This window comes from Aspergillus wentii (genome assembly GCF_001890725.1).
Source record: "Aspergillus wentii DTO 134E9 unplaced genomic scaffold ASPWEscaffold_5, whole genome shotgun sequence".
NCBI classification, from domain to species: Eukaryota; Fungi; Ascomycota; class Eurotiomycetes; order Eurotiales; family Aspergillaceae; genus Aspergillus; species Aspergillus wentii.
In genome coordinates, this window is record NW_024467836.1 from 1,892,228 (window position 1) to 1,904,989 (window position 12,762).

General features: G+C 46.0%; 5 protein-coding genes across 5 annotated transcripts; all 5 read right to left on the reverse strand.

Annotated features, from left to right (window-relative positions):
• Positions 1-108: 108 nt before the first annotated feature.
• On the reverse strand, positions 109-1,028 carry ASPWEDRAFT_579145 (uncharacterized protein). The gene has a single exon (XM_040838353.1). It carries the CDS (start codon positions 877-879, stop codon positions 388-390), a length of 492 nt encoding a protein of 163 aa, XP_040688031.1. The 5' UTR covers positions 880-1,028; the 3' UTR covers positions 109-387.
• Positions 1,029-2,980: 1,952 nt separating this feature from the next.
• Positions 2,981-4,118, reverse strand: ASPWEDRAFT_42339 (general transcription factor IIH subunit TFB6 family). The gene is made up of 2 exons (XM_040835753.1): positions 3,634-4,118; positions 2,981-3,576 (listed from the first exon to the last, which is right to left on the reverse strand). Exons 1-2 carry the CDS (start codon positions 3,968-3,970, stop codon positions 3,077-3,079), a joined length of 837 nt encoding a protein of 278 aa, XP_040688032.1. The 5' UTR covers positions 3,971-4,118; the 3' UTR covers positions 2,981-3,076.
• A 738-nt stretch (positions 4,119-4,856) lies between these two features.
• On the reverse strand, positions 4,857-5,828 carry ASPWEDRAFT_29513 (putative ribosomal small subunit assembly protein; the record flags this gene model as incomplete). Its single annotated transcript, XM_040833294.1, has 2 exons — positions 4,857-4,865; positions 4,917-5,828. 2 exons carry the CDS (start codon positions 5,826-5,828, stop codon positions 4,857-4,859), a joined length of 921 nt encoding a protein of 306 aa, XP_040688033.1.
• A 1,024-nt stretch (positions 5,829-6,852) lies between these two features.
• Positions 6,853-8,122, reverse strand: ASPWEDRAFT_42345 (recombinase DMC1). The gene is made up of 5 exons (XM_040835754.1): positions 7,637-8,122; positions 7,490-7,526; positions 7,378-7,433; positions 7,223-7,318; positions 6,853-7,159 (listed from the first exon to the last, which is right to left on the reverse strand). The coding sequence occupies exons 1-5, from the start codon at positions 7,670-7,672 to the stop codon at positions 7,052-7,054; spliced, it is 333 nt and encodes a 110-aa protein (XP_040688034.1). The 5' UTR covers positions 7,673-8,122; the 3' UTR covers positions 6,853-7,051.
• A 2,754-nt stretch (positions 8,123-10,876) lies between these two features.
• On the reverse strand, positions 10,877-12,549 carry ASPWEDRAFT_113882 (UDP-N-acetylglucosamine diphosphorylase; the record flags this gene model as incomplete). The annotated part of the gene is made up of 3 exons (XM_040828442.1): positions 10,877-10,948; positions 11,027-11,761; positions 11,824-12,549. 3 exons carry the CDS (start codon positions 12,547-12,549, stop codon positions 10,877-10,879), a joined length of 1,533 nt encoding a protein of 510 aa, XP_040688035.1.
• Positions 12,550-12,762: the final 213 nt, after the last annotated feature.

Sequence of the window (12,762 nt, forward strand, 5' to 3'; positions counted from 1 at the left end):
GATTATCGTCGTAGGTCTTTTGGTGAGCGACCGTTGAAAGCCTGGTACGAGTTTTTGTTCCGATGGATACTGGTCAAGGCGAGAGCGACGGCTGGCTGGCGCAAGGTAACAGGCAAAGTCCATCACCGTAGCGAAAGCAATTGTCCCAGAGAATGCGTATCCACGTGAAGATGAGAGGGAAGTGAGAGCAGCAGAGATGCGCATGAGGAGGAATTGGCAGAGTATATTTGAGGCCACCCGTGGGGGTGACCGTATGCGATGAAGGGATGGATGAGGCTCTCGATATGAAACTCTCCCCGCGCCAGATTGGAAAAGAAAAAACAAAAACAGAATAGAAAAGAGAAGAAAAGAACATACCAGGAAGAATATCAAATCAAGGCGACCTTGTTAATTACTTTTCGCAAAGGAAAAAGAAATAAAAAGGATATGCGTTGAATAGCCGTGGCGCAGAAAGTACCCGTAAAACAAGGACGTGAGACGAGACACCAAGAACTGGAGAAGCAAGAGAACTCCCGCAAAAGGTAGGAAAATAGGAAAAAAAAAGGATGGAAGGAAAAAAAGGCACAAGATCCGCAAACCGACACCGTCTTTTCCGTTGAAGAAGGAGAGGGGATGAGAACAAGACAAAAGAGACGAAGGAAAAAGAAGAGGGGTAAGAAGGAGGAAGATAGGCTTTTGGCGATGGAGGAGGGGAGGAAGAAAAAGGGAAAAAAAGAGAAAAATAGGGCAGCGGAAGAATAGACGAACGAACAAACGAAATACACAGCGAGCGTCTTTTGGAGAGCGAAAGAGAAGAACAAGAGAAACGATGAGGGGCGAAAGAGTTGGTGGGACGAAAGTTTGCCGACAGAAGGTTTTTTTGTGACCAGCGATCCTCATTTTTGTTACGGCAGATTGCAATTTGAGGTATTTAATACATGCACCTACCCCTACACCAATCTATATTATTGATATCAATATTCCATCTTCAATATTCAATTCAAGTATCCTTTAATAAACATCTTCTAATACATCGTAATCTCTGTGGATAGATCGATCTCGGCAGCGCTCGGATTCGATGGAGGTCACCTCTCTCATATCCAACTGAACACGAGTCGGAGTATAAATGGATACTGCACAAATTGCACATGCATGGCATCAACTGACCTTTTCGGATAGCTTGTTGCTATGATCTCTACCTACTTGCCTATACCAATACAAGGGGAACTGCATCGATCTGCAAGGACATGAAGCCCTGAATCGGTGCACATGCAAAAACAAACCAAGAGCTGCCACCCCTGCCTCGTGACTCGTCCAGTTCCAGCCACACACACCATAAGCATCAGACCCTTATCATCATCAGCATGTCGTATTCTCCGATGGTGGGCAAAGACCATGAGGTAATTTGTAGATCGATTTCCTAGACAAGTTTTTGTATTTGGTATTCTTGGATGAAATGGACAAAGAGTCAGAGTCAGAGGGCAGCCAAACCCCCCACTGGAACCATGGATGGAGAGTCTTCTGTCATGCTAGTGCATACATCCATAGTGTGATAGCACCTTCGAGAAGCAAGGTTTTATTTATTCTTTCTTTCTTTTTCTCTCTCTTTATTTCTTTCTTTATTCATCCGTAATATTATGACTGAAACCTCTTTGTTCCATGTAAGGATGCTGATTCGATAGATGGACGAATTGTACTATTTCCATCTAACCACCAGATCAGCCGATCTTTCTTACAATTGCTCAATTCGACGTCACCAATTCTTAGTCTTACAGACTTGCACTCGGGCGACATTTTCCTTTTCTTTCTTCTTTTTCACTCTTTTCTTCTCATTTGATTTTTTTTAACACCGACTAGACAAACTCCACCAGTGCCAGAACCATGGAAATCAGGGTTCTGACAATCTCATTGGCCAGGATCCCAAAACCGGCGTGGTTCGTAACTTCGTATCTGATACTAGCATCAGGTAAAGGTATTCTCCTTTGTTCCGTTAGACAGACAGGTTTATAAATATACAATATTTATCTTTGATTGAGATCGAATGTGATGGAATTATCTGGCTTATCCTCATCTACAAATGGAGGTAGAATAACCCCGGAGCATCATGCCTAGTTTGGACTAGAAGAGGTTGATGGAATCAGCTGAAATTACTTCATGCACTCCGCACGGCTTGGCTCAATGGTACGCGTACGCGACGCGATCAAGCTATTAATGAGAATTACCCTGATGCTCTCATCAATTAAACAGCTGGTATGAGCAAGGGATGCTCCAACTGCTGGTTATCAAAACAAGAATCGAATCCTGGAAAGATAAAGGTGGAATCAGCTCATCCTCACTTCCTGCAAAGGTTTGCGGGGTTTCATCCAATCTGCCCTTGCGTATCTAATTATCTACACCTTGCAGAGCAATAACAATATTAAATACATCCATATTAATTCCAATACAGAATGCAATGCAAAAAAAAGCAGAGCAAAACAGGTTAAAATAACAGCTCGAACCATGGATCCCACTTCTTCCGTCCTGCCCAACAACACCCAACAATAAAAGCCCGAGATTGGACGAGTTAATACCTAAATACTGGTAACAATCATGTCATGTTGCGAATATCACAGCTAAAAAGTGAAAAAGCAAAAAAAAAAAAAAAAAAAAAAAACGGTAGCCTTGTCGATATATATAGCCATCCCTGCGATAGCCATCAACTCCTTCAGGCGTGGGATTGGATGAACAGCCAAATTAACCATCGAGGCTGGGCAATGCCGATCCACTCGGAAACAGTCAGGCTTGTAGTGTGAGCAGGTAAATTAATACTAGCGTTGATTTCTACTCATAAAGCACGTTTCTAAATTGTGTGTTTTGCTCCACCAAAGCCCTGGATTCATTGCTTTTGTAGACTGACATGGCGCGTTTATTAGCTGTCTCATCAGTCTGCAGAGAACTTTCTAGATCGTGGCCTTTTAGCCCTTTTGGTCTTTATACAGCTTACCTATCAGATCTGGGGTATGTCTTCATCTAATACAAACCATACATGGCATTTTTAGGCCTGTGCTTCAAGGCAATATCAATTATATATCTCATATGTAGTATACCAAACTTCAACCTATGGCAAACACCCCTCTCCAGTAGAAATACTAGGATCATAAAATTCCCCTTGCTGGCCCAACTCATCCCCCAACAACTGAATAGTTCTCTCATACACCCTACCAGCTTCCATCTCCCACCTGTCAGGAGTCTCCTCAAAACCTCCCGTACCAAATGCATCAGCCATATCATCGTCGTCAGTAAAGTCATCATCTTCATCATCGTCGTCTTCAGCACCCGTTGCGTCTTCCTGTTCCCTTGCTTCCACGACTGTAACGCGACATGTCTCTGCAATACTCTTGATCCTAACCTTCTCTGTCATGGAGACGACATTACTTTTATTCTCAAATCCAGAGAGAGGAGCCCCAGACTCCACATCCTCGCCGAGTAATAAAGATGCAAAGACGGAATCCAACTTTCGAATCAGACGAAAGGTAGTCCCCGATGTGAAGGGGTAATCAGGAAGATATGAATTCACCAAAACAGCAAGAGAAATCATATACGGTATTTGAAGTGATGCTGCTAAATCGTTAGAAATATATCACATCAAAGAAGGAGGCACAGATATCAACATACGCGTCCCACTAACCCACAAAACATCAACAAGCGCCTCGATATCCTTGGCGACTTCATTGAAACTCTCATAGCCTCTCTCAGACGCCTGTTGGTTTTGGTCTTCATAAGAGCTGCTGAATTTCTTCGCATGTCGCCGGTTGATGGAGAGAATGTTTTTGTCAATATGGTTGATCACTGTTGTTTCTTTCATCGAGCCCGCTTTGAGCGGGTGGGTTCTTGGTTTAGGTAAAGTAGATGGAGTCACTGTAGATGCTGATAGTGACGAAGGGGCTGGTGATGGAAGTGGTTGGATGAAGCCTCCTGGGCCTGTTGGGCCATCGTGAGACATCGAAGCCATTGGTAAGATTGAAACGATATATCTTGCAATAAGCTAGATACTATTCAAGTGATTGGGATATAAAAATAATAATCAGTATCGACTAGATGTCTTTTAGTTGCAATAATTGTATCTGATTACGTGCATATATCGGAATCTTGCAGTCATGTTGTTTCTGTCTAGAATCTTGATGGAGTGAAGAAGATGTCATCGCCAAGCCAGGTGGTCTGTGCGACCATTCCCTAATTCGGCCTGTATAGTTACAACACTCAAAAGCCAGCGGAGTTTGATTCTTTGACACGTTGAAAATTACTTAATTTATATATATCATACAAGCTGGCCCAGATAGCTTTGTAGATATTTTGTTACAAATCTTGAGTGAGCTAAAAGCTAAGAGCTAGCATGTCGTGAAGTTCAGGATCTATTCGTTCAAATGTACTGACTTCAATTGATCTGATATTAAGTGTAGAACCATAAGTAAGGAGTCCTATCATAACATCACATTTCTTAATATGCATGGATATATCTAATGGCCGAAACCGTAGAAACACTACCTAAAATCCGTACCTGAAGCGAGGACCAACGAACGTTAGCAAATATTCAAAGTAAAACGCAGACGGTCATCAATCGAGAAAACAAGATATTTCAGTGGTGAGAAGATTTTAATAGTTATCGCTGGTGCTTGAAGACATGGCATGACATCGAATATGGAGTCTTGCTACTATGGCCCCAGCGGGCTCATCATAGGACTTTGGAAAAAAGGAGATGAAAACACGAGTTGTAGCACTTACAATCACTCAAAAGACACTGAATCTTATACCCCTGAAGAAAGGAACTTTTTTTGGGCCCAGAACCCCCGGAACGCCTCGCTAAACCAAATCCTCACTGGACATTATGTTTGACACATTTATTCAGGCTGATATAGCATTAGCATTGGCCATATAAGCTGTCAAGGATGAAAACTTACCCTGATCTTTCCCTTGCGTCTCTTCATGTCTTCAAGCTTCTTCTTATCCTCGCCAAACCTCTTCAGCAGTTGATTCTGTCTCTCCTTTCTCTTCTCGCGCGACTGGAATCGGTAGAAGTCTTCCAGACCCTCTTCCTTCTTCTTCTGCTTCTCCATCAATTCTTTAAGTTCATCCTCGCGTGAAACAGAGTTGAGCTTCGGCCCACTGGTAACAGTAACGAAACCATCCTCGTCGGGCTCCTGCGCCTTGCGTGCCTCTTCGCGCTTGCGAGCTTCCGCGACCTGCGCAAAGACAGTCATGAAGTCGTTCACAGAGTTAAGCAGTGCAGCCCGATCCGGATAGCGGAAGCGCTCATGGGCAAGATACCGCGAGTATCCCAATGAAGGCAGTCGGTCTTCAATCCCTTCGCCCCAGACAATCTTGGTGCCCTTTCTAGCTGCCTTGGTCGCGGCCTTCAGACTAGCCTCCATGCTGGGCTTATCGGCGAACACCACGACGGCATGTGAGCCACTCGTATGCAATTTTCTATCCCAGGTAGATGGTGGGCCGGCATTGTCCAGTTGGTCCTGTAGCTCGTCCACGGTCACCCTCTTCCGCTTCTTGCTCTTCGAGAGGTTTCCTTGGGTGTTCGCTGCGATGGCATTTTTCTTTGTCGGGACGTCCTCGAAATGAACCTTTTCAACCCGGCCAGCGGATAGTTGTGTACCAAATAAGTGTCGCAAGTGTAGCTCAGTGGTGTCTATGGGAACATTGACGACGAAAAGGGAGCGAGGGGAATCGGGGTCTGGAATGCGAGGTTCGTGAGGGCGGAGGTAGAGAAAATGCGTTGCAGGCTTTTCAAACGCAGGGGTTTCGGGAAGCTGCAAAGGCAGGATGGCATAGCCTGCTATTTCAGGAGCATCCTTCTTCATCTTGACGTGATCACTGAAAAAAATAGTTGATCACTGCTGTAAGACGGAATTTTTGCGCGGCGAAGAAATTATATTTCTTTTTGCAGCTTGACAAGTTTTGTTCAGCGGGAAATTTTACACGAGCGTCGGAGGGCGGAGACCGGCTAGTCCTGCCTCGCCGTAGATCCTCCATACATTAAAACACATACATCGACAACATTTAGACAACATTAACATAGGAAAGCATTTTTGGAATGAAAATGACAAGATAACTTTGAGCCAAATATCGACTTTTTCAAATCTCATTATCTAATTACCACATTATCCCTCCCTGTTTGTACTGATACCTCATGATCATCTTCGATTAAACCTTGTCAGGATCGTTGATTCCACCGTTGGTGATGATATAGGTCGCCTCACGCTCCGGACAGTCTACGATGGTCAGTAGGAATGTTCAAATACGCCTTGAGCTGACAAACCTGGCGAATCCTGAATTTTTGCCACACGTTCTTCTCCACGCCCCTTCCGAAGAAGGACTCGAGTTGTAGACGCATGCGCGAGAACATGCCCACCGACAGGTTTACGACCGTCTGCTCCAGCGAAAAGAGCACTGGCACCAGGGTCGCTCTGGACTTGATTCGTCTATAGTTTGTGAGATATGTATTTGTGGGAAAGAGGATGGATTATCACCATGAGAACGCAGACGTTGAACTCTAAAAGACAGACCAGTTACTTACCATCTATGCCATACAGAAAAGGAGCAGCTTCATACCTTCAGCCATATGTGCGAGTTTCATCAAAAACTGATTGAGCTTTTGCTGGCGGTCTGCAAGTTCTCCACGTCCACAGTAGTCGACACGGAAACAGTTCATAATACTGTCGATGATCAACAGTCTGTAATCACCTGCAGCAAACTCCTTGCTCAGAGTGTTGAGCAATTCCAACTGATGCTCGCTGTTAAGAGCTCTGGCATAAGAAATGTTCTCCTGAGCAGAATCTGGATCGACCCCAAAGCGCTCTGCGATCTGGGCGATACGCTCTGGTCGAAATGTTCCCTCAGTATCAATGTACGCAACCTTACCATCTGCACCGCCCATCTCCTTGGGAAGCTGTGCCATGACTGACATTGTGTGTGAAAGCTGTGTTTTACCACACCGGAACTCGCCGAAGACTTCACTGATACTCATGCTCTGGAACCCACTAGTATATGGTCAGAGATATTCACAGCATTAAAATGCAGAGACTCACCCTCCAAGAATGGAGTCAAACTGCTTGCTCCCGGTTGAGATCCGAACCACTCTCTTCCGTTGATGGCATAACTCCATAGCTGTGATGAACCCGGAAGCAGAGGGCTGTATTGTGTCAGTAATGAAAGTATCTAATAACTTTCGTATTGATAGGCTAGGCTTTAATACCTGAAATTTCTGAATAGCCTCTTTAACCTTTTCAACCTTGACTTCACTGAATCCCTTAATCTTCAAAAGAGTCTTTCGCGTGGCGCCATGGACAGACTAAAAGCATGTAGAGTGAGCATGAAAATTAAAATAGAAATTATCTTGGCAGTAATTACGGCAACAGTGTAAAATCCATTCGCTTTGAGCTTCGTGATATCTGCGGCACTGATGCCTTTTGTCCAGGTTAGTCCAAGGCATTTAGAAGAGGGCAATCGGAAAAGTAGATACCATGGGCTTGAATGCCATCGATGTCGACAATGAAATCCTATTCAAGAGCCAAACGTGTTAGACTGACAAAGAATTACCACGTAGACACCAAAGGCCAAAGGTGTGCGTCCCAGAGGCTGTGAGGAAAGCAAAGCTGGGAAACTCTACATCTTCAAACTCATCACCAGACACAGATTCAGGCATCCTGTCTCAAAGGGTATCGATATTAACCTAGTCGAATGACTGATAAATAAATAATGACGAGGCAATGATAATGACGATGGAAGAGATAGAGATGACAAGGTGAGTGCTGGTGTTGTAGGTGTTCTAGGCAGAGGAAATACTGGAAGACTGTCTAATATAGGAAATAGGGCAGGGTCACGGGGTCCAGGCCAGAACAAGGAACGATCGAGAGACACAGCATCTAGGTAGGTATGATTGAATACCCAGGATCCAAATTCCAATTTAACGACAGATCTACTAAATATGAGATAGCCAGTACTTTCCCATCACACATTAGACAAATTCCAACGAGATTGAATAGAATAGACTGAGGTGCATAGACAGACATAATCATGAGCCAAACTTCGAAACAAAAAAGAAATGTAAGTGAAAATTCTTGTTCGAATTGAAATTGACGCTTTTTCTTTGTTTTTTTTTTTTTTTTTTTTTTGCTCTTTTTTTGCTTCCCATTTGACGAGTATAAGAGGAATATAGTAGAAAAAATAGAGGTAGCCACCGCGTCAGGTACCTTTTTTTTTCTTCTCTTTTTCTTAAAATCCATCCTTCAGCAATAACAGCAACCCCATCCGTACTATCTTGAAGCCTTCTCCATACATATCAACGCACTTGCTTCGGTTCACCAATGTCTCTCCCGCGCTCAACTAAGCCCTTCGCCTTGTCTCGTCTTCATCTTTTCTGGCCGCACCTATAATTCAAATGAGAAGATACCCATACCCTTGAGAGAACAATAGACGCCAATCGTGAGGCTTGGACCCTCCATGGAAACCAAGCCTTTGAAAACCAGGGACTTCGTGAAACTTTTGTGTTGGTCGTATACATAATAAAGAGAAAAAAGAAAGCCGGTGCCGAGAACCTGAAACAGGGGCGTAATATATGCAAAGGAAGAAATGTGGTGAAAAAAAAAAAGGAAAGAAGATGAGTGATAGGCCGAATTTTGGCAACCCTAATACAAAAAAGGAAGAATGGAAACAGGCTCCCTTGAAGTGGGATTAATATATCAAGTAAGGAACATTGTTCCTTTATGCGACGGCAGTCGTAGGGGCAGCAGCGACGGGAGCAGCTTCGGTGCTGGCTTCGGCGGCAGCGGTAGCGGCAGCGGGGGCAGCAGGGGCGGCGTTAGCAGTCGCATCAACAGGCTGCTGAGGAGCGGCCTCGTTGTTTGGGCAATCCCGAGAAATGTGGCCAGCTTGGGCACATTTGTAGCAGACCTTACCGGCAGAGCTCAATGGGCCGCCATTGGGAGCAGTGCAGTCGCGAGAGATGTGGCCCTGGATCAAAGTATGAGACAGAATATCCAGACATGAATTTCTGAAAATAGACACTCACAAGCTTTCCACAGGCGTAGCACTTCATAGCCTGGGCCTGGCAGTCACGAGCAAAGTGGTTGGGACCACCACACTTGTAGCAAGTGGCAGCGCGAGGGTAACCCCCATATCCTCCACGGAAGCCACCGTTGAAACCACCGCGAGGAGCACCAGCACCACGACCAGCACCGGAAGCAGGGGCGGTGCAGTTGCGCTGAGAAAGAGATCGGGTTAGGTTTCATTCGAGCGAGTATCGAAAAGAGAGCCAATGGGCTTACAGCAAGATGGCCGGGCTGGCTGCAGTTGTAGCAACGGCCGTTAGCGCCACCGTTGAGACGCAACGTAGGACAGTCGGCCTGAACGTGGCCCAGCCCCTGGCAGTTGTAGCATTGCTTGGCTAAGAGAACAAACGTATTAACACCCCTGAACTTCTCTACTAAGTGGAAAGGAGGATCCTTACTCTCGGTGGTACGAGGACGCGGGCAGCTGCTGGACTCGTGTCCTGTCGAGGGATTAAACAGGGAATCGCGTTAGGTGTTGCACATGGTACATACCAGGCTGCTTGCCTATAGGAACACATAAACACATCAGCAAACTGTCTCAGGAAAAGAGTACGATATATCAAGAGGGGCCACTCACAGTTGTAGCAGAGACGCTCAGACGAAGAGCAGACCTCTGCGTCAGTCAGCACGTTTCTCATCAGTCGTTCCCATTTCATGAACTAGGTACTGACCAGCATAGTGGCCAATGTTGCCACACTTGTAGCACGCACGTCGAGACAACAACATCTTGGCGGTATATTAAGCTAGACAAAGGTGTTTCGAGTCAGCTCCAAGTACTCGGCCTTGTTGAAATGTCGCATTGTCCGCGCATCGATTTCCCCCGCATTTCCTCTGAATGAAACAGAACAGCCATTTCTAGCCTTTCCCAGTGAAAGAAAAGATGCAATGGATCGTTCCTCCGTTTTACAATATGAAAACAGCCAGAAAACAGGTCAAAGGCCATAAGAGAATCAAAGGATCGGAGAGTGGGAAGAGAAAAAACCGAACCCGCGATGCGCCGCCCACCACCAACCAACGCCCACCAGATCGAAAGCAAATCACGAGGGAGTCACGGCAAACACTCACTCTTCCAAGAACCAACAACGGATTTCAGAGCTTCCTTGTCAATAAGTCTGTTTGAGGTGTCAGCTTGAGAACCTTGGAGAAAAAGCAGCTCTTTCAACAGCCCACTGGACAGACTCGAAAAAAAGTGGGCTGACAAAGAAAAGAAAAAAGTTGAAGCGCACAGAAGCACAAGGAGAGCAACTCACAACGCAGCACACCAGACTAAACCACAGCACTCCAATCCCTCCGGACCACGAGCAGAAAATTTCCTTGAAATTCCCGGAATCCACAAAATATAAACTGGAATAAGGTGATGATAGTAAGCAAGAGAGAAAGAAGAGACACTTGGAGGGCCTCTGTCAGGGCAAATTTTGCAAAACTTTAGCTCCCGGGCTTTCCCGCATTGCGTAAGGTTGCGGCTGTTGACCCCCAGATTGACAGAAACAGCCTGAGGCACACGTTCCATCCCTACCTTAGTTACATGCATACTTTCGACAGGCGTCAACCACGATGACTTGCAGAATGCAGACGATGATCACTTGCCAGCTCAAGGAATTCCAAATAATCTTCGGAAGCGGAATAGTAAAAATATAAATCTCAATTTTGTCTGGCAGTTTCATACTCGTTAATGATTCTAACTACATGCAACGACAGACCTCGCCTGCTTGCCTACAGTGTTTCTGTAGGTGGTATTTCATGTGCATTACTCGTGTACCACAAATTATACTCGATCATCAATATAGTCGCCTTGCCCCTTACTCTTCCTTCTCAATGATTGCTGGTGCCTTGATTTCGCGACCTTTGAGGAACTCGAGTCCTTCACCTCCCTATAGATAGACGTTAGTTTAGAATTACGGGAGTTAAAGCGAGAAAGTAAAAAAAAAAAAAAAAAAAAAAAAACTTACGTAGCTGATCAACGGAGACACTTCAACGCCGACTTTCTCATCCTCACTGACCACAACACCACCCGCCTTCTCAATCCAGCGCTGTCCTTGCTTCATGATATCGCGCTTGCTGGTGTCCTGGTCATCTTCACCAGTGCCCTTGGCATTCTTCAGCGGTGAGAACTCGTCCTCACGTCGGACTTCAATGGAGGCGAACTTCTCCAGAGGGGTCAATGGGAAGACATCAAAAACAAACTGCTCCAACTTGATACCGTTGGGCTTCTCTGGCTTGAAGACCTCTCCAGTCTCGGGCTTGATGCAGGGGATCTTCTTCTTGGCAACGTGGTGAGGCAATTTGTGAGCCCATGTCTCAATAGACTCGAAGAAACGGAAGGAGTAATAGTGGTTGACGATGTTCGCCGCGCGGAACTTAAGGACGTCAGGCTGCTTAGGATCCTTGGCCTCGGCGGTTTCCTTGTCAATCTCGGAGTACTCAACCACATCGGGCTTGCCGTTCTTCTGCAGAATCAAACCAACCGATTCGGTGGCATTACGCTTCCGCACCACCTTGGTGGCGATATCGACATACTTGGAAGCAGCGAAGCCGATGAAGACAGGGTCAGCAACCTTGACAAGGCAGTTGTCAACGCAGTAAGTGTGAATGTGCTCGATTCCACGGCTACGCATGTCATCCCGCACTCCCGATGTCAGAAGGGCCTGGTAAATACCACCATTTCCGTCAGGTGCAACGGCAACCTATACTCCATAGTTAGATAACCAGCCTAGATTTTGGATTATATAGTTCGGGGAAATAGTACCTTGCCCTTGCTCTCCATCAGGATCTTGCCCTCGTTAGAAATGCATGGCAAAACGCCCTGCTCAAAGATAACCACATTGCTCTTGCTCAGACCAAAGTAGTTGTGCTTCTGGAAGAACTCCTCGGTAGGCTTGCGAGTGGGGCCACTGGTCATGACATACCAAGGAATCACAGCCTCCTTACCAGAAACCTTCTGAGCGAGGATCTGGAGCCTGGCAATCCGCTCGGCCTGGATCTGGAAGAGCGACTTGTGACTAGGGAGCTCAATATCAAAGCAACCCTTAGGGGCAGAGCTACCCAGTCGGGTTCCCTGTCCTCCAGCCATCAAAACCACCGCAACCTTGTTACCTGCCACGAAGTTCAATCCCTCATCGTACCACTGCTGGATTTCCTTAGGGTCTGAGTCAAGAATCGAAGCGGTAGCCACATCGGGTAGGGGCTCGAGAGAGACAGGCTCATCACTCTGGGTTTGGGGAGGGTTCAAGACCTTGTCGGCCAGTTCGTTGATACGGGTGGGGTCGAAGTTGGAAAGTTGATGGAAAAGCTGGGTCTTCTCGGTCTGCTTCAATTCGTCGACGAAGGCAAGCACTTGTCCTTGTCCAGCGTCGTCGTACTTCTTCTTAAGTTGCTGGAACTCTTCAACAGAGGGCTCACGAAGAGCATCCTGTGAGGAGATATGGAGCTTGTCCACGAGGTTAGAGACTGTCTCCTTGATTGCAGAAGCCATTATGTTATTGTGGGTGGGGTTCAGAAGGATGGAAGAAAAGAAAGGATGAGAAAGGCAAGGGGGGAGGGGGATGGAGGGGTTGATGAACTGTTTACAGCGCGGGGTGAAGCTCCCTTAAGAAGATTCTCACTGACCGCCAGGACAACAAACAGTAGGTAAGTACCTACCGTAGTAACGTACCTACCGTACCTTGATGGATCGAATTTTATTTTT

Coding starts and splice junctions, on each gene's coding strand:
- ASPWEDRAFT_579145 (XM_040838353.1), bottom strand. CDS start 879: ATGAGGATCGCTGGTCACAAAAAAACCTTCTGTCGGCAAACTTTCGTC.
- ASPWEDRAFT_42339 (XM_040835753.1), bottom strand. CDS start 3,970: ATGGCTTCGATGTCTCACGATGGCCCAACAGGCCCAGGAGGCTTCATC. Junction 3,577..3,633: donor TTTGTGGGTTAGTGGGACGC/GTATGTTGATAT, acceptor ACGATTTAGCAG/CATCACTTCAAATACCGTAT.
- ASPWEDRAFT_42345 (XM_040835754.1), bottom strand. CDS start 7,672: ATGCCTGAATCTGTGTCTGGTGATGAGTTTGAAGAT. Junction 7,527..7,636: donor CTGGTGATGAGTTTGAAGAT/GTAGAGTTTCCC, acceptor GCTCTTGAATAG/GATTTCATTGTCGACATCGA. Junction 7,319..7,377: donor ATGGATTTTACACTGTTGCC/GTAATTACTGCC, acceptor ACATGCTTTTAG/TCTGTCCATGGCGCCACGCG.